Here is a 24237-nt window from a genome sequence, read left to right on the forward strand (position 1 = left end):
ATACAAGTCCTGTATAGTTTGTATATAAGTAGATGTTCATGGAAGCCTCGTCATCCTGCACAGTTATATATATATATATATATATATATATATATATATATATATATATATATGGGTATGTTTACCCCTCATATGAGAGAGATGATATTTTCAGATGATTCAGAATATAGCCTCATCAGCCTAAGTTAAGGGTTACCCCTCCAGAGTTCACAGTTACAGAGTGGTACGCTCGGGCCGAGTATGGCACCGGGTGCCGGCCACGCCTCTTTAGGTTTGGGGCATGACAGTTCGGGATCGGTCCTAGCCTTGAACGACTTCGAAGAACATTGTCGGGCAATCGACCACGGCCAACAGAAGGCCGTAATATCCGTGGCCGGCCGGGTATCACGGCGGGGATCTCGGCACATATCGATGAAGAACCAGCAATTAGTTAATCAGAGGATTTTTTACCTTTTATAGAGTTGTATCTAGAGTAGGATTCCCCTGCTATATAAAAGGGGTCTGAAATTCATGAAGTACATTGTAAAACGCATTCAAAAGCAATATATTATTATTTACTCTATTATTAGCTCTTTCTCTTGTTCACCAGTGTTGGCCATAGCAAGTCCGCATCGAGGGCGAATATTTCATTAAGGCTGGAACTATCCTCCTTGTGTGGTTTGAATCCATTTTATCTTTGTTCGTTCAATTTGACTTAATTTATCGCTTTGTATCAAGTTAATCCACGTATCCTTAAAACCACTTACAAATTTAATTGTTATTCCATTTTAAGAGTAAACAACTTGTCAAATAGTGAGATGCCTACCATAACTTATGTTTGTTATGAAAAATACAAAATAAAATTTCCTCTGTATAAGTATAAATTAAACCTAGCTAGCTTCCCATATAAACACGTGGAACGTTTTTAATGGGTTTGAAGTAGTATTACGATTCCGGGAAACTTTCGTACTTGCAGATTCAATATGTCATCATCTGCACCCTCTCATCGTCCCCTTTTCTTCATCACTGCTAAGTAGACATTAACACTGCACCAATTTAAGAAGAATCAAGAATTGCATAACGTACGGTGAGAATACAAAATTAAGTTTAAAAAGTTCCTATGCATTATTGTTTATGTTTTTATACTTTAGATGGGCAAATTACACAAGCTTTGTGTTTGTTCAAAAATCAAAATACAAATGATTTCTCCAGACAATTACCATATAAAATGCAGTTCTTGATGGGCGATTTTGCTATCTCCAAATTTACAATTTTAATGGGCTATGCTTATTCTGTAGCATCAACTTTTCTAAACCTATGATTCAATGCATATTAGGACTTAACTCTATGTACCAAACAAGGCTAGCTATACGGGGATAGTCGGGTTATAATGATTTTATATCCATCTCCCAATACAATGTAGTTCATGGTTGTTGAGGAATATGCTTTACCAGCTCTTGGTTGAAATTCCGAGGAGTATAATATAAGTGTCAAGTGGTTCACTTTTTTGGGTCTGGTTTCTCTATTGCTCTGTGCGTACGTATTCTCATAAACTCTTTCTCTTGTGTTCTATTTCTCACATGGTATCAGAGCTAGACCCGACTCTGTTCTTGGTTTACTTAATGTGGGACCCTCATGTTATGTTGTCCATGCTTCAAATGTCCAATCTGGGTATGCAAGGTGTAAAATGCCCCATATTGATTGGGGGAATGGGCCGTTGTCTCCTTATATAGTTTTAGGAAATTTCTCACTTCATGAGTTAGCTTTTGCTGTGTTGCGTTGGACCCAATATCTATTTTCTTAATAGGATCTCACAATTTATGGCATGGTTATAAGCAATACATGAACGAAAGGGTCTTTAGTAGTCCAGACAAAAAGATGCAAGTCATTATTCAACTACACCTTATCCTATTAAAGCCTATTCAAGCCTATGAGAGCAGTAGGAACTACCATATCATGTATGTTAGAGTTGCACATCGGTTAAGTGTATGGGTTGTTGTATCCTTATGTTTTCTTGTCTAATTGTCACCACTTGAGCTAGTTTTCGGGACATACTCCACGTGTCCAGACTTGATTATGCGGGGCGTTAGAATCCCACATTGGTTAAGCGTCTTCTTATGTGGTTTTTGAACAATTCTCACCACTTAAGCTAGTTATTGGAGTTGAGTTAAGTGCGAGATCCATTTTCTTAATAGTGTTGTTATAAGCCCTTTTGATGTTCAACTTTTGCGGAATACCAGCTACTTGGACAAGCATGATAAGGTTAAGATAAAAGGGGAAAATTTCAAATGAAAATGCATTATTCCAATGAATTTGAGAAATAAGAGATGAAATTGACATAAAGCAGATCCACATCCACAATCACCCGACTTTTACCCGACATAAAAGTATTTGGGCAGATTTGAATCATTTTCTTCAATTTTTGTGGCATTTGTTTTATCGGTGGTTGTTAAGTTCCTACTGGCTGTCAATCATGTGCTAATATCACTTAGTAATGAACTTTCTGGTGCAAATGAGAATAATGATGTTTTCTCTCTGATACACCATACTTTTACTAAATTTTACCCACTTTTAATGATCATGTTTCATGTGGACTAGATGAAAGAGATTAGAGACGGACCGCAGGCTAACCGTATGCCAAAATCTGCAGCTTCTGACTCTAATCCACTAGTTCTTGATGTAGATGATTTCAAGGTGATGTCTCAGTCATCATTTAGAGTGGAAAAAACTTAATTTAAATTATTCAATTGTTAATTGTTAGCAATGTGCTATATTGGATTATGCAGGGGGACTTTTCGTTTGATGATCTGTTTGGCAACTTGGTGACTGAGCTATTGCCTTCTTATCTGGAAAAAGAAGCAGACTCATCAGAAAGTCATGGGAACATCGTTGGAATTGATGCGCTATCAAATGGGAATTTGCGGTCAAATGCAGGAAAATCAGCTCAAGGACTATCAAGCCCATTGTTCCCTGAAGTTGATGCTTTATTATCTTTATTTAAGAATTCAAGCACCCAATTGGTTGAGCTCAAAGGACAGGTATATGTAAAGGATATTGTGCTGATCCACTGAGGTTTATTCTTTCTGAAGAGTTTTTACCTAAAGCCCTTATCTTTGTTATAAGGTTGATGGGAAACTAAACAATCTCAAAAAAGAAGTTGCTGTCCAAGACTTGAAGCACCGTAAGACGCTTGCTGAGGTCAGTAAGATCAGGAAATTCACGCATATGTATAGTTCTGGCGTTACAAGATAAAATCATTAGTTTGCGAATGGAACACCTTTTCGGTTATTGCTTGGAAACGTTAGCTCACCTGTCATGGAATCCTTCTCTCTTTTCTTTTCTTTTTCTTTTTGAGAGGAAGAACATGGGATTTCATGGAACTAGAATTGACTAATTAAAGAACAAAGTAGTGTCCTAGTAAACATTTTCAATGACACTCTATGATGTGAAAATGTACTTGATGTGCTTACTATATTTCTTTCTGGAAAGCAGGATTGAACCATTTGTTTCCTCATTTGCCTCTCACATCATCTTTTATTCACATTGAACTTCTAATCGTGTTCATTATCTTTGGTGGTACATGGAGCTTCTTTATACACATTGATCTAACGAAAGCCTAGATAGCTTAGCTTTAATTAGTATTAAAATGTGCAGCTGGAAAAAGGTGTAGATGGATTGTTTGGTAGCTTTGCACGTCTAGATTCACGTATATCCAGTGTGGGTCATACTGCAGCCAAAATAGGAGATCACTTGCAGGTAAATATAATCTTTGCTTAATTAGCTTCGCTATTTTGTTCTTTGCTAGTGTTGCAAGAAATTGATTAAATGCATGACTTGGGTTATTTTTATCTGATACATAAGTAAGAAAGTAAGATTTGATTACTCCCAGAAAAACTTAAGTGTTCTTCCTCCGTTAAAAGAATGCCACTTTTTACGAGGACAAAAGAAAAACATTTCTTCTAAAGTTTTTAATTTTCCCTATATCAATTTGTTTCCTGAGTTAGTTGAGACTAAGTTGGTATTAATGAACCTTTGTTGCTGGTCAGAGTGCAGATACGCAGAGAGAATCTGCTAGTCAGACGATAGAGCTCATAAAGGTAACATTTTGATGAATAACCATCTGAAAGTCATCTCATTCATGGTGCACAATGCATAAACTCATCCTTTGCTCAAGAAACTCTTTTTTGGGTTTATTTTTATAAAAAAAATTGACGGTATTACATTGACTTGCATTCAACAGTACTTGATGGAGTTCAATAGAAGTCCAGGAGACCTGACAGCACTTTCTCCTTTATTTACTGATGATAACCGTGTTGCTGAAGCTGCTTCAATTGCACAGAAATTAAGTAATATTATTACCCTTCTCTGGATATTCTCAAAGCTGTAAATGTGAAGTTTCCTCACCAAAATTTGTTTTACAATCTTCAGTTGAGCTCACCTTCTTAAGGACAAACTTGGTAACTGGTTGTAACTAGTAGCTACTATTAAGGAAATGCTCCTGCTTGGTGCTTATGCCTCTTCATTTTTCTTCCTTTTACTTAAGCTTTCCTGTTTTGGATAGTTAAAGTGCTTGGCTGTATGGGGCATTTCCATCTGGTTTTCCTTTGCCTACAAAAAATAAAAGTGACTTTAGATGCCTTCATTTATCGCCCTTTGTCTCCCTATTCTTTCTTTCTTCTTCCTCTTTCTTCTTCGTCTTCTTCCTTTCTCTCTCTTTTCACCTTTTCTTGAGCCGAGGGTCTATCAGAAACAACCTCTCTACCTCGCCGGGTAGGGGTAAGGCCTGCGTACATACTACCCTCCCCAGACCCCACTTGTGGGATTATACTGGGTACATTGTTGTTGTTGTTGTTTAGATGCCTTCATTGGAAATCAATTAGCAATATTCTGCTTCCTTTAATTACTTTTACCAGAGAAAGCTCAGTGTTTCTGACTCTCAGACAACTTATATCTCTCAAATACCAGGTTTTGTTTTTGTGATAACTATGTAATGGTTCACTAGTCCTCTTTCTGTGGAGAGCCATCACATATGAGAATACTTGACACAAATGGCTGGGTGCTCTGTGTCCTTTTACTTTTGGGGTTAGGTGGTGGGACTGCCTGAGAGTTTACTTCAGAGTGGCGATGGAGAAGCTTGATAGCCCTTTGGTTTAGGTTAATGACTTAATTCTCTCAATAATTGCCTATTCTCCCATTGGTGATGTTGCTTTAGGTTTTGTTTTTCATTATCAGTAAAAACACCAATATATTTACTTCGCAAGTCCTTAATATGTGAGGATATTAGAGGATTTTTGCCGTCCACTTGTTTAGCTTCTTCTTTTTGTACAACAAAAAGCAATGTCTTGATCCCTGATTCAATACTTGGGATTGAGGATTGTAACAACGGAGAATTTTTTTGCTGCATTCAGCCATTTACATTTCTCTTGTTTTTTGATTTAAAAGGAAGCATTTGAGTGACTAATCATATATCCTTCGTCCGAAGATTTTCATCTTTGATATGTAACACTAAGATTTTTTCCCCTGGATATAATCACATTTCATTTATTTTCAGGATCATTTGCTGATGAAGATATTGGAAGACAAAAAACAACTGTCTCCTCTGCTGTTGGCAATGCAACTTCAAGTAAAGGATTGGAAGTTGCTATCTCAAACCTTCAAGAGTACTGCAATGGTACAACAGTGAACAATTCTTTTCTTTAACTACTTGTGGTTCAGTGCTCCTCATGAATTTCTTTAAGAGCTGTAAAATGGCTTTGAATACTGCTAAGTTTGCAACTGCAGTTCTCCTTGACAAGCTAGTAATTCATAAACTAGTTCAAGGAGAAATGGAGAATCTAAATCCGCTGCTGGAACTTCGCTTTTATGTTAAAGGAGCAGAATATTTTATTGAACTCGCGCTGATAAAAAAGGAGAGCAGAAGTAGGTCATTTATCAGTATATAAGATGTGGAGTTTTAAAAACCTTTTGACAACTCTTAGATGAACCTTTTTAAGATAGTTCTTAGGATATATGCATTATCACGTTGTGCTTCCTTATTTGATTAGCTTCTATGGTTACTTTATTCTTTTCCGGAAGCAAGTGGCTGTGTTGTCAATGGCTCGCAAAAAGGCGTTTTTAGGCCCTAAAGCTAGGTTCAAAACAGGATAAGTGCTTCGCCTTGCTTAGGTAGTGCTTCAGTCCAGGCAACAAGGCAATAAGACCTGCGTCTTATCGCGTAATGGGTTCTATATTGGTGATGGAAAACACTAAACAATAGCTACGTCACCTAACTATAATCTTTTTCAATTTCTTAGACCACAAAATTGTTGTTTGCCACCAATGATTTTCTTGTCTGGCATGAAGCATACTTAACACCAATGGAAGTGCTTAAGACTTAAAGCGACAGACTTTACAATTATAACTAAGGCAGAAGGTTCTTATACTTTGTGTAGACTAGCATGAAGCATGTTCGGACCAATGAATATGCACAATACCTATGAAACTCATATCATCGATGTGTTGCCCTTTTTTCACATGTCTCTTGACTTTTTTCTTTTTGCAAGATGTAAGGTCATCTCATATAAGGATGTTGAGACTTTTGTATAGTGCATCTCTATCCCTAAGAAGAGAAAAGAACAAGGAAAAGGTCAATCAAACATTTGTTGTTAAAGGGAATAATGAATGCTAGAATATTATGTTCTAGCTCTTTCAAAGATCATACTGCTCTGAATCTGAAGTTGTACTGATCTTTGTAGTGGATGGTTCAGTTTGAATCTCTGAGTTATAAGCCATTAACTTGAATTTGCTCAACTTGTGACAGTCCTGAAAATTTTTTACAATAAACATAAATTTGACATATTATAGCAGGATAGTGTACATTAAAAGGGCATCTGAGTCACCAATGCCTTTTATTCATGCTCAGGTTACTAGTTTTTATTTCAAAAAGTTTCATCTAGAGTAGCTACATCTGTAAAGATCTGTGGATCTGCTTAAACTTGTAAAAATTAATTTTGTCAACCATTACGTGGGGTATTGTCTCTTTAGTTTTAAATGGATTTTATGAGATTGACGGACAATACTGCATTTTAAGATCTAATGTGTTACTAAGTGGGGTTCTTGATTTCTACATTCGCTGTATGGATGTCTATCTTTTTTTTTCTTCTTTCGACTAGTGATGGTTTTTGCTAGCTAAAGTGTCTATTTATATTTTATTTTTTTTCCTTTTGTGTGTGTGTGTGTTTCCTCTGATGTCGCATCCACATTTTCATCTTGAAGGACATTCTAAGTCATCTTCTCATTTGGTAACCTGTAGAGTTGGAAAACAGATTATTAGCTCGATTTGATGCGGCTACACAGAAGCACGATTTGACTAGGATGGGTGAATATGCTAAAATTTTGTCACAGGTAAATCGAGCAGTTTCAGTAGACCTTTCAAAAGTTCCTTCATCAGATTATTACTTTATGAAACTTACTGGAAAAATGGTATAAGGTGCAGCTGATCAAAATGTGTGAATAACTTAAAGAGATTACTTTTTCTTTGTGCACATATTCTGGAAAAGTCAGAGTCTCTTAAATTTTTGGTTGTGCTCCATTGGAAACATCTGAAACGTTTTATTCTTTCTTTGAATTATGTACCAAATATTAAAGGAACTCTTCATCTTTTGGCATGTTCGTTCATCGAAACAGTTTAACAGGGGTACCAGTGCCATGCAACACTACGTGGGTTTACGTCCAATGTTCGATGTTGAGGTGATGAATGCGGATGCCAAATTGGTTCTTGGTGATGAGGGTGCCCAACCCAGCCCTAGCAATGTTGCTAAGGGACTTTCTTCAATGTTTAAAGAGATTACAGGTAAATCTGATTGAAGTTTAAAAGAAAGGTGTTTCTCTTCAAAATATATTCCTTTTAAATTTTATCACATTATGTTTTCTTCCAGACACGGTGCGAAAAGAAGCAGCCACCATAGCAGCAGTTTTCCCTTCCCCTAAGGATGTAATGTCGATATTAGTTCAGGTATGGTTGATTAATACTTTTTGAGGCAGTTTAACTCCTAGTTTTATCTTCTTTTTGTACGATGGTGCTGTATCAGAAAAAATTAAGGTAGTTCAGGCTATGTTGTCAAAGAGCTTTGGCAATATATGCATAGAAGGATTAATATACGTGCTTTGACATTGCATCAGTTATTTTAGAAGTATGACAATTTCTATCTATGAATGTCTTGAGCTTCCTCCAATTTGTCTGCTGTACTTTATATATTCTAATTGTTTCCATTCCAGCAAAGTGATTTCTGAATGAGTATAGCAACAAAAAGAAAGTGAAATGGTGGAACTGGTGACTAATTGATTGAGGTTATGAACAGCGTGTCTTGGAGGATCGTGTTCCAAAACTTCTAGAGAAGCTCTTACAGAAACCATCTCTTGTTAACCCACCTCCCATGGAAGAAGGTGGACTTGTATTAGTAAGTGATGTCACAGAGATTGTTTTTTCCTTTGTACTTGTCAAAAAGAAACTAAGGGCTTTGACTCTTTTCTTGCCTTGTTAAGTATCTCAGATTGCTGGCTGTTGCATATGAGAAGACACAAGAGTTTTCTAAGGACTTACGAAGTGTAGGATGTGGTGACTTGGATGTTGAAGGTACAAATAAAAAGTAACCATTTGCCCTCTTGTTATTACTTTAATGTAGCTGTTGAAATTGAATACATGTGCTATAACCTTTAATAGAGGTGCCGAGTGCCAAAATACGCATATGGCTGCTTTTATCTTAAAGAACGTGCTGCTTCAGAATGGTACTTTAAGGATTTATCTTACAGAGAACACTTTTAAATGGATGATTTAAGCCTTTTGAGTCTTCATTCTGAAATGTCTGTTAACTTGGACAGTTACTGATAAGGTTCTGAAGAACCTTTAAGAGGTACATATAGCAACGCGATACAAATAGGGATGTATAATAGAAGGAGTTATTTCCTTGCAGACGGATCATTTCCTAGTCAAAAAGTGTCCATATCCGGTTCATCCTTCGGAACCATATCACATCCCGGATCTGATGAAATAGGATGAATTGAGACGGTGAAAAGATGGCAGAGGGGTCATAAAACAGTACGAGTAGCAGAGAACTTAATCAGCTTTATCTACGAAGTTATGAAGAAAAATGAAAGACTTGTTCTTCTTTTCCATGGCGTCAAGGAATAAGATTATCAAATAGAATAGGACAAGTAAGTCCAAAGAAAGAGGAAGATTTCCTAAATGCTAGAAGAAATAAAGTGAGTTATTAGGCATTCCCTGCATTGTACGGATAGGTTGGAAGACGTTAACCAGATAGAAAGAAGAACATGGTGTTCAGCATAGTGGAAGGTAAAAACAGATTTTTGAAGAAACTTGGGTTGTAGGTATTGCTAGGATGTCTGGTTCTTAATAAAAGAGAAGTCTTGGATACCCAACTTCTGTTCTTTCTGTCTTTTGAAACATGTACTGCTTTAGACATTATTGATCAATTAACATTGTAGAATTTTTTTTTTTATCTTTTACCTGTTTAAGAGAAATAAACTAAAATGGTAAATACATGACAACTCATATCAAATCGAAGGTGTTATGCTTCTTGTAGTACGCTAAGACAGGTTTTACATTTGCTTCATTTTGAAAAATTCCAGAAAAGCTCTAGTCCTGTAAGATCACTTACTGTGGCCTGCCGCTGTGGTTGGATTCTTTGAAGCAACTCAGTATCTTTAACCACAAGGCCAATATAGATTGTCCTGATCACAGACTATTTCCTTTTTTCATTTCTTTGACCGACTTTGTTTATGTTGATTATATTTGTCATCTCCATTTTTCGTCTGGTTCAGGTTTGACTGAGTCTTTGTTTCTACCACACAAAGACATATACGTGGAGTGCGAGCAAGCCTCTCTTAAGCAACTTTACAAAGCTAAGGTGTGTGGCAGCTTCTCTTTTTGAACAGTCTGTCACTCCAAGTTTTTGTTTAAGAAATCCATTTTTCTCTCTTTTGCTTAAGTAGAAGAAGAAAACTTTGAAAGAAGTTATTTTTCATGATATAAATAATCAAAACTCCTGAAGTAAAATTTATCATAACAAATAAAGGAAAGAATTTATTGGTTGTCGAATTTCTAGTATAAACTGGTTGTTGGGAACCTTGAGATAATTCCGATCCAAAGCACCAAGTAGGTGTATAAATTGCAAAAGATTTACTCCACATAGGCTCCTGCCAATTTAAATTTTGTTTGCATGAAATTTTTGCACGGTAGCTGACAAGGCTACCTGTCTCTGGAGAGCACTAAACAATCTTGAAACTCCACATTGTCATTGTAATAATAGACACTTCTGAACTTATTAGATGTTTATAAAAGTTCTCCGCCTGTAGGATATCATTCTACTGAACCCTGCTCTTGAACAATATTGAACAGACTTCTTGCTTTAATTTGTAGATGGACGAACTACGTAGCGAAAGCCAGCTGTCCTCAGAGTCGTCTGGGACAATTGGACGCTCAAAAGGTGCTTCAATGGCACTTTCTAACCCGGAAATTTCTGTAGCTGTGGTGACAGAGTTTGTTCGTTGGAACGAAGAAGCAACATCCAGATGCAGTTTGTTTTCATTACAGGTACATATTACATGTTTCAAGATCTTGCTGAAGCTGCACCTTCATCATCTCTCAATCTTTTGCCTTTGCCTGGCACACTAAAGGGAACTATTTATTGCATTAGGCTTGTTGAATTGCCTGAGTAGATTTCGTTCACACCATATCCATTGCAATCTAATCGAGTTTTTGACCTCTTCTCTAAAAAAAGATGCCGCGGGCTAGTCAGATTAGAATTTGGATTGAAAATTAGGCCGTATGACTGCTGATAGTGAAAGCGCAAGATTCTCTATTTTGGGCATCTTGTAAACGTAGAGTCCCGTATCACATCAACAAATTATTTAGTTCATAGTGAAAACCAATAGTTGACTTATACATACAGAGGGAGTGACACGGCTCTTCCATACATTTTGTAAGAAAAAGATATTTTATTCAAAGGACTTCAGCATAAAGATTGCACTGGCTATATGCAAAAGAGATGGATTTGTCCCTTTAAGTATGTCGGCAATCTGTAAAATCCAGCATTGTATCTATGTCATCTGCAACCATTCTCGTACACCAAATTCTTAATTAATTCTGAAAAGATTCTAAACTTTACAAGAGAATTATCTGATTTCTCCCGAAACACATGGTTTCTTTCTATCCTAACTGTCCAAAATACAGATAAAGGAATTCTTCTCTATGCCTGCATCTCATCCTTAGCTTTTTTCCTTGCCAACTGATTATCGACTGAAAGCGTCAGCACTGGATTCAGTTAAAGTTCAAAAAAATACACCAGATTGCCAAGTAAATTTACGGTGTGACAGTACATTTTGCAGATTCAGCCAAATCCTCAATAAAAATATCGCCACTATATAGGTTATATTTGCAAGTTGTTTTGAGCTTGATATGCCTCATGTAGAGTTAAACATCCCAGTCAAGACACTTATTGGGGCTCCAGTTCTCCAAAGCATTCTCGCTGGCCAATTAACCATGTTCCCTGGTTTAATTTTTCTAAGGAGCTTGATAACAAGATTTAAGTGAGTATCTGCCATCCTATTTAGCTTGTTACCATAAGGAGTCTTTTGCGCTTACATCCAATGCCGGCTTCTATCAATTGCAGTAGCATATGGACCCTATAAGTCTCCCATCCATTAAAGTTTCTCCCAACTGTATCTTCCAACCATCAATACTTTTTGAGTTTTTGAACAACAGCCTAGAAATTTGTCGCCAAATGTTGCTTGTATGAATCCCTCTGTCAGTAAAAGTTGTAGACCTTCTATTTGCTTTAACTCCCAAGTCCTAGAGTCATATTCTTTTTTCTTCTACTTTTTGAGTATTTCCCTATCCCTTACATACCCATTTTCAGGATGCTCGTATTCAAAGATTTTTATAATTAATGTAACAGCAAAATACACTTTGGATAATCGTGTCACATGTGCTAGTATGTGCATCTCAGCTGGACACAGGATACCAAAAAGCACAAGTGTCGGATGCTGTTTCCTATATACACGTCGCCTCTGTGCTTCCACTGTATCTAGTAGAAGACTTTGTGTTTTGTTATTTATTTCAGCAAAGTGTGATGTTGTTAAAACATTAATATGCAAACAGGATGCAAGCGTTCTACTAATGTTATCTTTTGTGACAATAACACCTGGGTCAGTAGTCTTGTCAATTTTACTAATTACTACTTGCATGTTACTTCATCTTTTGAGGAGAACGAATTCAATTAATTAGTAAACAAGTACTTGAAGGACTATTATCTCACACTTCTATCACATTTCTCCTTTGATGCCCAGCCCAGCCTCATAAGTTCATTGATGCATATGCTAGTTATCCATGGAAAATTGAGGAGAGCTGGTGCTAATTTTTCAATTGCTTCAATTTAAGCTTCACGATGTCATGTCCTCAATTTGCAATATGTATATAAAGACTATTGTAGAGCATTAATTCTTGTAGTAATCAAATATGTCGTATTTACTTATCTTTTTTAATGTCTTCCACTGGTACACTTAGAATCCCATTCTCTTGACATGATCTATTTATCAACTGATTTACTTCTCAGTAAGAAACCTACAGGAAGAAACTTATTGATCATTACGTTTTATATACAGCCTGCCACACTTGCTGCTAGCGTTAAAGTTGTTTTCACATGCCTTCTGGACCAGGTAAGTTCATCATCTTTGTTTACATTTAGAGTTTGCTCCTGTTGATGCCATCTTATAGCTTTCATCATGTTATTGGAGAGTATTGAATAATTGAATTAGAATTTCATAGAAGGTGAAGGGGAGCCTTGGCGTAACTGGTAAGGTTGTTGCCATGTGATTAGGAGGTCACGGGTTCGAGCCGTGGAAACAGTCTCTTGTAAAAATGCAGTGTAAGGCTGCATACAATAGACCCTTGTGGTCTGGCCCTTCACCGGATCCCGCACATAGCGGGAGCTTAGTGCACCGGGTTGACCTTAGAATTTCATAGAAGGTAAATTATAAATCTGATAGTGTTTTGTTTTAGGCTGCTAGTGGCTCCAGTTGTGTCCTTAATATTTCATTAGGGTTGTAGGTTAGGTTGTAGGAAGCTAGTCTGGAGGTGTTTTGTCTTAGGATGTTAGTGGCTCTTGTTGTGTCCATATTATTCCATTGCGTCTGTAGTATTGTGCCATTGTTACTGCTCAGTGTTATTACTTTTCTCTCTATTTTCTGGTTATTACGTTGTTGGTGTTATCTTTCCGGACTCCTTTGTTGTTACCACTACACTGTCTCGTTTCATCTTATTGTGCCAAGGGTCTATCGTTCCTCTGGAGTAGGGGTAAGGTGTGCGTACACATTACCCTCCCCATACCCCACTTGTGGGATTTCACTTGGCTGTTGTTGTTTGTTGTGTATGATAGATCCAAATTTCTATAGTTGATTTTTTCTGCAGTTCTCTCAGATTGAGAATTCATGTAAGCAATTCCTCTAGTGAAGATTAAGGAGTTATTTTGTTCGCTTTACTTGTCATTTGTTGTGGAAATTATCTTGAATTTGTATAGAAACATATTTGACGATGAAGGCAAGAGTCCCATTCAATTTTTGTAATATCTTTTTGTTTTATTGTGGTTGAAAGGAGCTTTAACAAGTGTTAAAAGAGTGCGAGGAGATACAAAGAAATTTCCCATAATTATGGGTTGCACCATACTTGTTTACCCTAGTTATTAATGAGCTAATCAATAGTATACAAGATAGGACTCCATCGTATGTTAATTGCAAACAGTGTGTTAATCGACGAAATTAGCAAAGAAGTCAACCAAAATCTTGACTATGGAGAAGCACTCTAGAGAGCAATGGATTTAGGATAAGTAGAAGTAACAAAAAAATAAATATACACCACAAATTTAGCCAGCATAAGAAGAATGATATGAGGTGAAATAAGGTGCATGGTGTTGCCTAAATGCAGTCAATTCAAATAGATGAAGCTGTACGACAGAATTAGAAAAGGATGACTGGAATGGAGAAGTGCTACAACAATGTTATTTGATAAGAGTTTACCTGCCAAAGTAAAAGGTAAGTTCTACAAAACGTCCTGCGACCTGCAGTGTTATATGGAAGTGAATGTTTGGTCACCAAGTCACAACGTGCCCACATAATGAGTACCCTTGTTATTTGTACATTAGGTCTTCGTCCTGGGTAGGTACACTTACATTAGGTCCTCGTCCTTGGTACACTTGCATTACATCTGGTGTTTGACAAGAGTCCTTTCAGTTCAGGTATGTATATTATGTTTATATGTAGGGATGACAAGTTGGATAAAGCCTAATTTGTGCTAAAAGACGAATTATTGAGTACAGAATGACACAAGCCAAATAGAAATGGTTATTGAGGATTCATAAAACCAACCCCAACTAGTTTGGGACTGAGGCACTAGTAGTTGTTGTGGTACAATTGCTTTCCTTACTCTAGCCTTTCGCAGGTCAGTCAGTACACAACAGGAGGTCTTGAAAGAGCCCGAGATGGTCTTACTGAAGCTGCTGCCTTAAGGGAAAAGCACTTGCTGGGAACTAGTGTTAGCCGAAGAGTTGCTGCAGCAGCTGCTTCTGCCGTAATTATTCTGTCCTTTTTTGTGATCTAAAGTTTGTACTTTGTATAACATCTAAATGGTAGAGAATGACCAGCTGGCTTATGATATGTTTGCTGGTATATAGGCAGAAAATGCGGCTGCTGCTGGCGAAAGCAGTTTCAGATCTTTCATGCTCGCTGTGCAACGTTGTGGAAGCAGTGTGGCTATTTTGCAGCAAGTGGGTTGGTTTGAACTGTAATTAGATTATTTTTTATGCTTCTTGAAACACTCAATTGCAACTAAAGTCTTGCTTTTCTTCAGTATTTTGTGAACTCCTTATCGCGGCTTTTGCTTCCTGTGGATGGTGCTCATGCTGCTTCCAGTGAAGAAATGGCAACAGCTATGTCTCGTGCAGAGAATGTTGCCTGTAAGGGGCTTCAACAGTGCATTGAAACTGTCATGGCTGAGGTTTGTGCTTCATAATATATGCTTTTTTGGTGTATAGGCTTGATATGTGCTATATGTGGACACCTTATCCTCCCTGGGCAAAAGATCCTATTGATCACTTTTACCAACTATTTTAAATTTTTCTGTTCTTGTGTATGTGCTCTCAAACCAGCATTTTGTTTAACACTGTGTTTGCCCTTCTTTGACTGTTAATCAGGTGGAAAGGCTACTGTCAACCGAGCAAAAAGCAACAGATTATCGATCACCTGATGATGGCATTATCCCGGACCATAGGCCAACAAGTGCTTGTGCATGGTGAAGCTTTATATATATTAGTTACAAGATGCATATATGTTAATCTGGGGTCTTTTATATTGCTCCCATTCAGAAGCAGAAAAATATCATATTTCTGACACAAAAAATACAAACTTTCAGTTGACCTTATCTCTGAAATTGATGTTCGTTTCTATCTATATTTACTTTCCTCATTTATCGTATGCTGATAATATCTCGATTGACCAGTGTTGTTGCATATCTTTCTCGTGTGCTTGAGTCGGCATTCACTGGATTGGAAGGGCTCAACAAACAAGCGTTCCTGACTGAATTGGTATGTTAATGTTCTTCTTGCTGCGAATGCTCTTATTCTTTGTCCAACCCCTTGATGTTGGAACTATTCACATAATTATCTGTCAAGTAAAACTTTCTTCTTGAAATTGCCCGGTCCAAAGTTGTTTCTAGACGTATGACAATTGATCCTTGCCCCAATCGGCTATTTTTGTAGTTTCAAGGAATTCTGTTTTTGGAAATTGTTCAGTAGCTTGTTTGAATTGGCATAATCTACTTTAATGACATTAAACATGCCCTAGCGTGTAAGTTGTAACTCTCAGATTCACCAATTGTTTGAATTGATCTTGCTAAGTGTGCCTCAATACATTTGTTATATGAATGCTGGGATGAAACTAAAATTTTGGCTCTCGCATCCATTTAGTGCTATGCTTTTCTGTTGTATCTGACAGTTCACCAATGTTCGAATTATCTACAACTATTTTTTGATTCCGTATTTAGTATTCTTTGAATCAGAATTTCTAGTATTGACACTGCGTTTTTCTATGTTTAAAATCTTTTATAGGGGAATCGCTTGCACAAAGCTTTGCTTAACCATTGGCAAAAGCTCACTTTCAATCCTAGGTAATTCCTTTCTCTTGTGAAAATATTTCATAGTTATTATTGTTATTATTAATATTATCAGGCACAGATCTTTATGCAAGAGAAAGATCCCACTAAAGACAATATATGTAGGAATTGTGGTGAATCAAGACTGATTCCCAGAAACTGCGATAAAATGAAAAAGAATAGAGAAAAAAGAAAAAACAAGGCCAACAAATAATCGAAAATTCTTCTGATGCTAGCATAGCGAAAGAGAAGGGTGTTGTTGATGTTCTTTTCGTGCTAATTCATAGCACCAATCAAATTATGATTTGCTTTCACTCAAAGTTGCTTCATCTACTTATTAAGTTACTCCTAAATCCTAATTGACATTATTTCTCTCTGACTTGTGCAGTGGAGGACTGCGTTTGAAGCGTGATATAACAGAATATGGGGAGTATGTCCGTAGTTTCAATGCCCCTCAGATTGATGAGAAATTTGAACAGCTCGGAATGTAAGTTGCAAGTGTTCTGAATATTGTAGGCCTTATACTAAATATATTCTCCCCTAATGTTTCCTGTTTTAACTTTTGCTTCAGCATTGCAAATGTGTTTATTGTTGCTCCTGAAAGTCTCGGCCCGCTGTTTGAGGGAACTCCAAGCATTAAGAAAGATGCTCAGAGGTAACTAAGATGTTGACATTCTTGTGCACTGTGCGCAGAAATCTACATTGTGCTTCCTGCAGATTTCTCACATAATTACTTCTATAAGATATGTTCTTTGTCACCCGCAAGGGGTGGCTGAGTTGGTTGGGTGAGTGGTTTCCCACATGGGAGACCTGGAATCAATTCCCCTCACCAACAGCTTCCTCAGTCAGAGCTCGTCGCACCTGGCTTGCCTATTGCGGTTTACATCTTTGTGTGGTTTGCGAGCTATTGCATAGTGAGCAGGTTACCCGGTGCGCGCCCGAAGGGTAGCGGCTGCGACTTTCCCCGAGAGTTTTCCCAAAAAAAAGATATGTTCTTTTTCATGCTATGCATGTGCTCAAGTGAAATGTCCACCACAGTTTTTAATAACCAAAATTCTGTTTTATGATTAGTAGACACCAAAAAGGTTGAATGACTTCTAGCCGTATATGATTGTCAGCCTGTACAAGTTTGCATAAGAAGGGACAGTTTTTTGAGTTCTTTTTTACTCTATTTCTAGCCCATTTTTCTACCTAGAATAACGTTTCTTGTGTCTGCAAACTCAGGTTTATTCAACTTCGTGACGATTACAAGAGTGCAAAACTCGCGTCAAAGCTCAGCTCCTTGTGGAATTAGCTTAGTTGGATCAGAAATTACATTCTGAAATTATAAGAAATCCGACTGCTGGTAGCATATATAGAGTTGACGGTTATATGGCAAGGCTCGTCCATCTCAAACTGGAACTTTTTATTCCTGGGCTAGAAGATTTGGGGAAATTTTGCTAATTTAGAGGTAGAAAATCCTAGTTCTAAGTTATATGAACCCCCTTTTTCTGTATTAGTTTTGGTGATTTTTCACTCTTCCATTGTTGTTTATGTTTTTGAAACCTGCAAAAGTTTCTCTTGCAAATTGATTTTGCTAGATGTGCTTGTTGCTATACTGTTAATAATTGACGAGAAAGATATATCAGTTTTGTTGGTACAGACTTCGATTGCCTAATCTTGTTCTTTTGTAACCGAAATACCCGAGATGCATAGTTCAAAACTTGATGATGGATAATGGTTCCGCCTCTCTACTTTAAAAGTCTATTTTTTGCCTATTTATTTGATTGGCGAGACAACATTAGATTTTTGCTAAAAGATATGTCAACCATGTATTCACCAGCAAACTCATGGTGCATTAAGAAGTTTTGGGATGAAAGAAATAGTTAACGATTCACCAACTCTTTATTTCTAATCTCTTCCTTCTCCCGTTAATTGCTGGCAAAACTCAGGGGAAAAACGAAAGAAAGAAATCCAACTTGACACATAGCTAACTCTCAAACCTCAGACGTTTAAACAGTAACTATTACTACTATCTTATATTCCTATCAGTGCAAGGTTCAGTTTCACCAATTTGTCCTTCCACTTTTCTACCAGGGCATACCTTTCCAAGCTAAAATTTCTATAACTTCTTTGTTGTTGTTTTTTTTTTTTTTTTTTTTTGATTAAAGACTTTCCAATTCATCAAAAACTGTCTTTACAAAACCAGGTTGGTGCTGGCCATCAGCCTCCTAATTACAATTACAATTAGCTAAACTAGTTACACTTTCAAGCAAATTACAACTATTCTACGGATACTTGTTCAATCCTTGCAAAGTTGGTTGCCATTTACTATTTGATCTTCCTTGTACATGCATGTGTAGGGCAATCCCTGCATATCCCATCTGCAACATATCTGCCTTTGTTGAATCTGAGGGAGTTCCTTTCTCGCCAAATACAACAAACTACCATGGCAAAAGCTGCAGTAGTTATAGCTGCCATGCCAGTTTTCATTTTAGCTATGTTACTGATCCATTCTATCTCTGTTTGCCATCTGCCTATTCTCTTTGTAATTCCCAGCCATTTGAGTACTCTATCCCATATTATGTTTGTACATGAGATTCGAAAAATAGGTGACTAAATGTTTCTATGCTCTTAGCACAAAAGCCACATTGGTGCGACACTTGAATCCCAAACTTATATAGTCTATCCACAAGGGCTAGCCTCTGATGAATTGCCAACCATAAATGAAACTTAAATCTTGGATGGATCTATGGATGCATATATATGCTCTTCCAGCCAACCTTGGAAATTGAGGCAGCATCTGAATATAGGTTTTCTGAATTTGAAATCTGCCTTGCTTCTCCATATCTGCTAATGCTGTAGTAAGGCTGGTCTGCACTGTGCTCACCTTTAATAAATCTTTCTTTGCTTCTATGATCTTCCTGACCACCCAAGCTGTTGTATTAGGTGTGTCCATTGTGTCAACTTCCTTCTGCTTTATGTAATAGCAATGTGTCCATTTGATCCATAATGCATCCTTTTTCATGGTCAGTGCCCACAATTGTTTCAGGATTGCTGCTTTATTCCATAGCCTCATGTTGATAACATTTAATCCCCCGGCTGCTTTTGGTTGACAGACCTTGTCCCAAGCTATCAGTGCTTTCCTAGATGTAGCACTTGAGCTAGTCCAAAGGAATGTTCTGCAAAATTGTTTCAATCATCTTCATAATCTTCTTAGGCAATATGAATATTTGAGCCCAGTAAGTCTGCATGCCAAAGAGCACAGACTTAATGAGCTGCACTCTTCCTGAATATGATAGCATCCTAGCTTACCGACAATTAACTCTCTCAGTGATCTTCTCCACCAGTGGCAAACATTGGTGAATATTTAACTTCTTTGCAGACAATGGAACTCCCAGATACTTGAAAGGAATTGATCCCTCTGTATACCCTGTTAGGTTGAGCAGTGAGACTTTGATGTCCTGGTGTACTCCAGCAATGTACATGGAGCTTTTGTCTGCATTTTCCTGAAGGCCGGATGCAGCAGAAAATCTTTGAAAAGTTTCCTGCATTTTGGTTACTGAGGTTATATCTGCCCTGCAAAACATAAGTAAGTCGTCAGCAAAACAAATATGAGTCACTCCCAGCTTTTTGCATCTTGGATGGTATTTGAATTCCTTTATGGTAGGTAGTTGATTCATCTCTCTTTGAAAATACTCCATTGCAATGACAAATAGGTAAGGAGACATGGGGTCTCCTTGCCTAATCCCTCTCTTGTCCTGGAATGGTTTGGTAAGGCCACCATTGAGCACCAATGAGTAAGACACTGTTGAAACACACTCCATTACCCAATGGATGAACTTTTGGGGGAACCCAAGATTAGTTAGCATACACACCTACGAGACAGCCAATCCAATGAATCATAGGCCTTTTAAATGTCTACTTTCATTACACATCTAGGTGATGAACCTTTCCTATTATAGCCTAATAGGATGTTATCAATGATACTCCTTCCTTCAATGAATGCAGACTCTGACTTCCCAATGATTACCTCTATTACCTTCTTTATTCTTCTAGTAAGTATCTTTGCAACAACTTTATACAATGTAGTGCAGCATGCTATAGGCCTGTAGTCTTTCACTTTAGATAGAGTTGGGATTTTAGGAATCAGTGTAATAGCAGTACAATTCCATGCTGGCATCATTCTACCTGTGTGAAAGAAATACGACATAGCCTCATATATGTCCTGCTTCACAGTATCCCATTGCTTGGTGAAGTATTCTATAGGAAAACCATCCACTCCAGGGGCTTTATCCATTTGGAATATCCCTAATTGCTTCATCAATCTCTTAATGATTTATATCCATTATTAGTTCCTGTTAATGCTGTAAAGTGAGATAGTTTCCCACCTTAATGATACTAGTATTAGGTCATGGCATTAATCAATTAGCATTCCCCATTAGTTGTATAAAGAAATCAGTAAACTCCTTTTCCACAGCCTTTATCAGTGATCTTCATTCCCAAGTCATTGTATATAGAAGTAGTATTATTCTTGCTGGTACTTATTTTCAGCTGTGCATAGAAATATTTCGAGTTGGAGTCACCATACAATCCATGTTGCTTTAGATTTCTGCCTCAATATTCTTTCTTCTATTGTACTCAATTTCTCCAAATCACTCATATTCTGCTTCTCCTGCTCAATCAACAGCTGATTAAAGGGATCAGTGACCAGAGCTGCTTGAACACATTCTAGACTCTGCCTAATTTGAGTTAGTCTTTGTTCATAGCTTGCCATAGCCTTGTTCAGACCGTTAGCCTCATCTTTTAGTCTTTTTAGCTTCAGCCATATAAGTGCCATAGGATCCTGCTCTTCCTATTGTTGCCATACTCTATTCACCATAGGAGTGAAGTCCTTATGGTCCATTGTCACCATGTATAACTTGAAAGGCTTTGGGTAGATAGTTCTTCTCTTCCATAATTGATCTACAATTGGGGAGTGATCAGATACTCCAGGTTCCAGAAAATCAGCTTCTAGATGTCCATAAGTCTGAGTCCAACTGAAATTTCCAAAAGCCTAATCAATTTTACTGCAAACTCTATCATTAGCATTTTGTTTGTTGCACCAGATGAAGAAGCACCACTTTGTTCTTAGTGGGGTCAGTTGCATGTTATCAATACACTGCTTGAAATTCTACACCTCATTAGTTGTTACTGTCTGTCCTAATCTGTCTTCAGTGGTTAACACACTGTTGAAATCCCCACCGATAAGCCATGGTATTTGAATCTGACCACCTAGTATGTGCAATTCATGCCATAGGCTTGCCCTTTCCTGCACCTTATTGCTAGCATATATTGTTGTCAACATAATCAGGAGTTTGTTGCTTGATCTTCCACTGAGCAATGAATGAATTGTTCATGTATTTGGAGTACCTTAACTGTCAGGTGTGTCTTCCATAAGAGCCAAATCCTTCCATTTATAGCTTTAGTGTAGTTGCAACAGTAACCCCAATCTCTAGCTACCTTGTTCACTTTATTTTTTGCCTTTCTTTCCTTTACTCTAGTTTCTAAACACCCAAGGATATCTATTTTATTCTTTTGCAAAAAGAGTCTTAACTCCTTTACTCTAGTTTCTAGACACCCAAGGATATCTTTTTTGTTTTTCTCTGCACAAATATAGTAAATAGAATTGTACAGAGTTAAAATAGTGGGCATACGATTTTTTTTCCAGCAATATTTTCTCTATTTATATGTTTTTTTAAGTAATGGTACAATCTTTTTGTTTGTTTTCTTAAACCACATTACCACAATAGTCAAAATAGACAAATGCCTATTTTCTTGCGAATATTAAATTATTTTAATTTTTCTAAGAAGATATCGAGTTAAAAAGAAACTAATATATGCAGAGTATACCAAGTTTCTAATCGCTTTAAATTGGAGCCTATTGCGTCAAGGATGATATACTGCATTGAAACATTCTTAATACAACTGAAAAACTTTACTTTATTGGAAAAATGACACTGTATAGTCGATGTAAAAATAATAATCAAAAAAATATATAAAATTTGTATATTTTTTATATATACACATTCTGTATGTTATATACAAAAATTATACAAGTTTTATACACTTTTCGGCCACCAGATGTAAATAATTTCTTGCGCGGGCTAAAAGTGATAATACCCCTACTTTGTTCACTCCAAACTTAAAGTCTAATACAATTATCGTTAATGCAATTGTGGATTTAAAACAGCTTTCGAGCATTCTCCTTAAATACTTGATTTGAAAGCCTAATAAGTTATTAGACGTTAATTGTAGTATCAAGTGATAATGTTGTATACATTCCCTTTTGTTTCTTAATCTGATTATCAAGAAGTTCAGATTTTCAACCCGAAACAGAAACCACATCTTCTACATCCTAGTTTAACTTCAACTTTACGCAAATGATGAATAGGATTTATAATTATCAGGTTCGAGAAGGAAAATAGTTACTGGAGAATAGTCATGTAGCTGGGGTAGGATGGTGGGGCGAGGGGGGGGGGGGGTGGACCAGGAGGCTAGGAACCTTCTTCTTGGAATAAGAAACTCAGAACACAGGAAATGTCATAAGTGACACTGACACCTTATACATTGAAAACCACATATTGCTCCAGTTTCGAAGAACAGACGAGCAAATTGTCGAAGTAGAGCTTAACTAGCGAAAACCGATTTGCAAAGACAATAGAACATATAAATCCTTTGCCTTGGGAGGAAATCCAGCAGGCCATGAAACGAGAAAGTGGTCATTGTGTTTCAATCAAACCAGTTCTATGCCTACTTCTTTCACTGAATCAATAACTGCTTTGACCTTTCCATGGTATCTTTGCTCTCTCTTAAAGAAAACAGATATGGCGGGAATACCTTTAGCCTGCAACCGTTCTCCCAACAACTTACCTATTTTTGCAGCAGCAGCAACATCTCTAGTATTTTCTTTTCCTTCTACCATGGCAAGCCTTAAGCCTTTCTCTTGTGTGCTTGCAGAAGCAGCCACTGTTGCTGTTGGTGTGTGAACTACTTGAGCATTTACATACTTGTTTGTAAAGTGCATCCTCAGCACGTAAGGTTTGAGATACTTCGTCACTCTGTCTGGTCTAATTGGCGGGGGAATCACCATTTTGCTAGAAGTAACAAAGACATCAAAAGAAGTATCATCAAGGAAGTTAACATAAAAAGAAAAAAAGAAAAGGGCAGCCCGGTGCACTAAGCTCCCGCTATGTGCAGGGTCCACGAAAGGGCCGGACCACAAGGGTCTATTATACGTGGCCTTACCCTGCATTTGTGCAAGAAGCTGTTTCCACGGCTCGAACACGTGACCTCCTGGTCACATGACAACAACTTTACCAGTTACGTCAAAGCTCCCCTTCCATCAAGGAAGTTAACTGAAATATCAAAGAAACTAAGATAGAGCTCAACATTCAGGGAGTACTTCTCAATTCTCATCATCAAGAAATGCAATTTAGTAACTTACACTAGAGCTGACTATAACTACTAATCCTAAGAGATAACTAAGGGAGTACAAACCCATCATTTATGAGATGGCTTAATAGACCCACGGTTTCAAATCCAGCAATGAAAGAGTTATTTAGCAGATATATACAACTTGACAGATAATTTAACATCTCAAGTTTCAAGGATTTAAAGTCTCTTTTTATATAGTCGATCTATCTGTAAATCAACTCCTAGAAGTGTCATGTCCTCTAAATGTTCAGTGCTTTTCTTAAATTTCATTGAAAACTAATTCCTGTTTTTAACATTGAAAGAGGCAATCTTCCATTCATGTAAAGCAACAGAAAAGGTGGAGATGGACCTGAGATATAGCAAGTGTGGCTGGAAAGGGCAGTTAGCAAGCGAGCATGACGGTGGGCCAAGGTACAGACTGGTGTGAGTTAACAGAAAGGATTCGATTGCAATGGATTGATAGCTGAGGTGCATGGCTATTAGGGCAAAACGTGGAATAGGATAAAGAGTTGCGCAGGCAAACATGGTGTTGTCACCATTTCCACAAAGGTGGAATGGCTTTTTTTTGACTCTATGAGGAAATAAACAGTAAAATAGCTGTCACC

General features: G+C 37.3%; 3 protein-coding genes across 5 annotated transcripts in view; 1 reads left to right on the plus strand and 2 right to left on the minus strand.

The window, feature by feature from the left end:
• Nucleotides 1–916: 916 nt before the first annotated feature.
• On the plus strand, nt 917–17820 carry LOC109236711 (exocyst complex component SEC10). Of its 2 annotated transcripts, none has more exons than XM_019402916.1 (25): nt 917–1066; nt 2578–2673; nt 2766–3017; nt 3103–3177; nt 3634–3735; nt 4026–4076; nt 4220–4325; nt 5531–5650; nt 7271–7362; nt 7645–7810; nt 7896–7972; nt 8319–8417; nt 8503–8593; nt 9799–9884; nt 10397–10570; nt 12640–12693; nt 14471–14599; nt 14703–14795; nt 14879–15025; nt 15222–15319; nt 15527–15611; nt 16134–16192; nt 16566–16664; nt 16749–16832; nt 17402–17820. In XM_019402916.1, the coding sequence occupies exons 2-25, from the start codon at nt 2578–2580 to the stop codon at nt 17469–17471; spliced, it is 2505 nt and encodes an 834-aa protein (XP_019258461.1). In that variant the 5' UTR covers nt 917–1066; the 3' UTR covers nt 17472–17820. The 2 variants fall into 2 exon arrangements, with proteins under 2 accessions (XP_019258461.1, XP_019258463.1); XM_019402918.1 differs by having other exon boundaries at nt 917–1061.
• A 638-nt stretch (nt 17821–18458) lies between these two features.
• Nucleotides 18459–20996, minus strand: LOC109236703. The gene is made up of 6 exons (XM_019402910.1): nt 20748–20996; nt 20190–20486; nt 19856–20034; nt 19472–19735; nt 18940–19338; nt 18459–18630 (listed from the first exon to the last, which is right to left on the minus strand). Exons 1-6 carry the CDS (start codon nt 20994–20996, stop codon nt 18459–18461), a joined length of 1560 nt encoding a protein of 519 aa, XP_019258455.1.
• A 1694-nt stretch (nt 20997–22690) lies between these two features.
• The window catches only part of LOC109236712 (50S ribosomal protein L18-like), a 2941-nt gene continuing 1394 nt past the window's right edge, over nt 22691–24237 (minus strand). Inside the window, exons 2-3 of one of the 2 annotated variants that reach the window (XM_019402920.1) lie at nt 23444–23553; nt 22691–23292 (exon numbers count right to left, since the gene is read on the minus strand). In XM_019402920.1, the coding sequence (XP_019258465.1) occupies nt 22932–23288 (357 nt within the window). In that variant the 5' untranslated portion in view covers nt 23289–23292; nt 23444–23553 and the 3' untranslated portion in view covers nt 22691–22931. The remainder of the gene's footprint in view (nt 23293–23443; nt 23554–24237) is intronic. The other variant, XM_019402919.1, reaches the window with a different exon arrangement.

Source organism: Nicotiana attenuata, unplaced genomic scaffold, assembly GCF_001879085.1.
Source record: "Nicotiana attenuata strain UT unplaced genomic scaffold, NIATTr2, whole genome shotgun sequence".
Lineage (NCBI taxonomy): Eukaryota > Viridiplantae > Streptophyta > Magnoliopsida > Solanales > Solanaceae > Nicotiana > Nicotiana attenuata.

What these genes read in the sequence shown, in the direction of transcription:
- LOC109236703 (XM_019402910.1), bottom strand. Translation starts at nt 20,996, where the DNA reads ATGGCACTTATATGGCTGAAGCTAAAAAGACTAAAAGATGAGGCTAAC. An exon ending in AATCTAAAGCAACATGGATT is followed by an intron (nt 20,487 to 20,747) that starts GTATGGTGACTC and finishes TAAATCATTAAG; the next exon opens with AGATTGATGAAGCAATTAGG. An exon ending in ATGCTGCCTCAATTTCCAAG is followed by an intron (nt 18,631 to 18,939) that starts GTTGGCTGGAAG and finishes CTGGCATGGCAG; the next exon opens with CTATAACTACTGCAGCTTTT.
- LOC109236711 (XM_019402916.1), top strand. Translation starts at nt 2,578, where the DNA reads ATGAAAGAGATTAGAGACGGACCGCAGGCTAACCGTATGCCAAAATCT. An exon ending in TGGTGACTTGGATGTTGAAG is followed by an intron (nt 8,594 to 9,798) that starts GTACAAATAAAA and finishes CGTCTGGTTCAG; the next exon opens with GTTTGACTGAGTCTTTGTTT. An exon ending in AAATTTGAACAGCTCGGAAT is followed by an intron (nt 16,665 to 16,748) that starts GTAAGTTGCAAG and finishes CTTTTGCTTCAG; the next exon opens with CATTGCAAATGTGTTTATTG.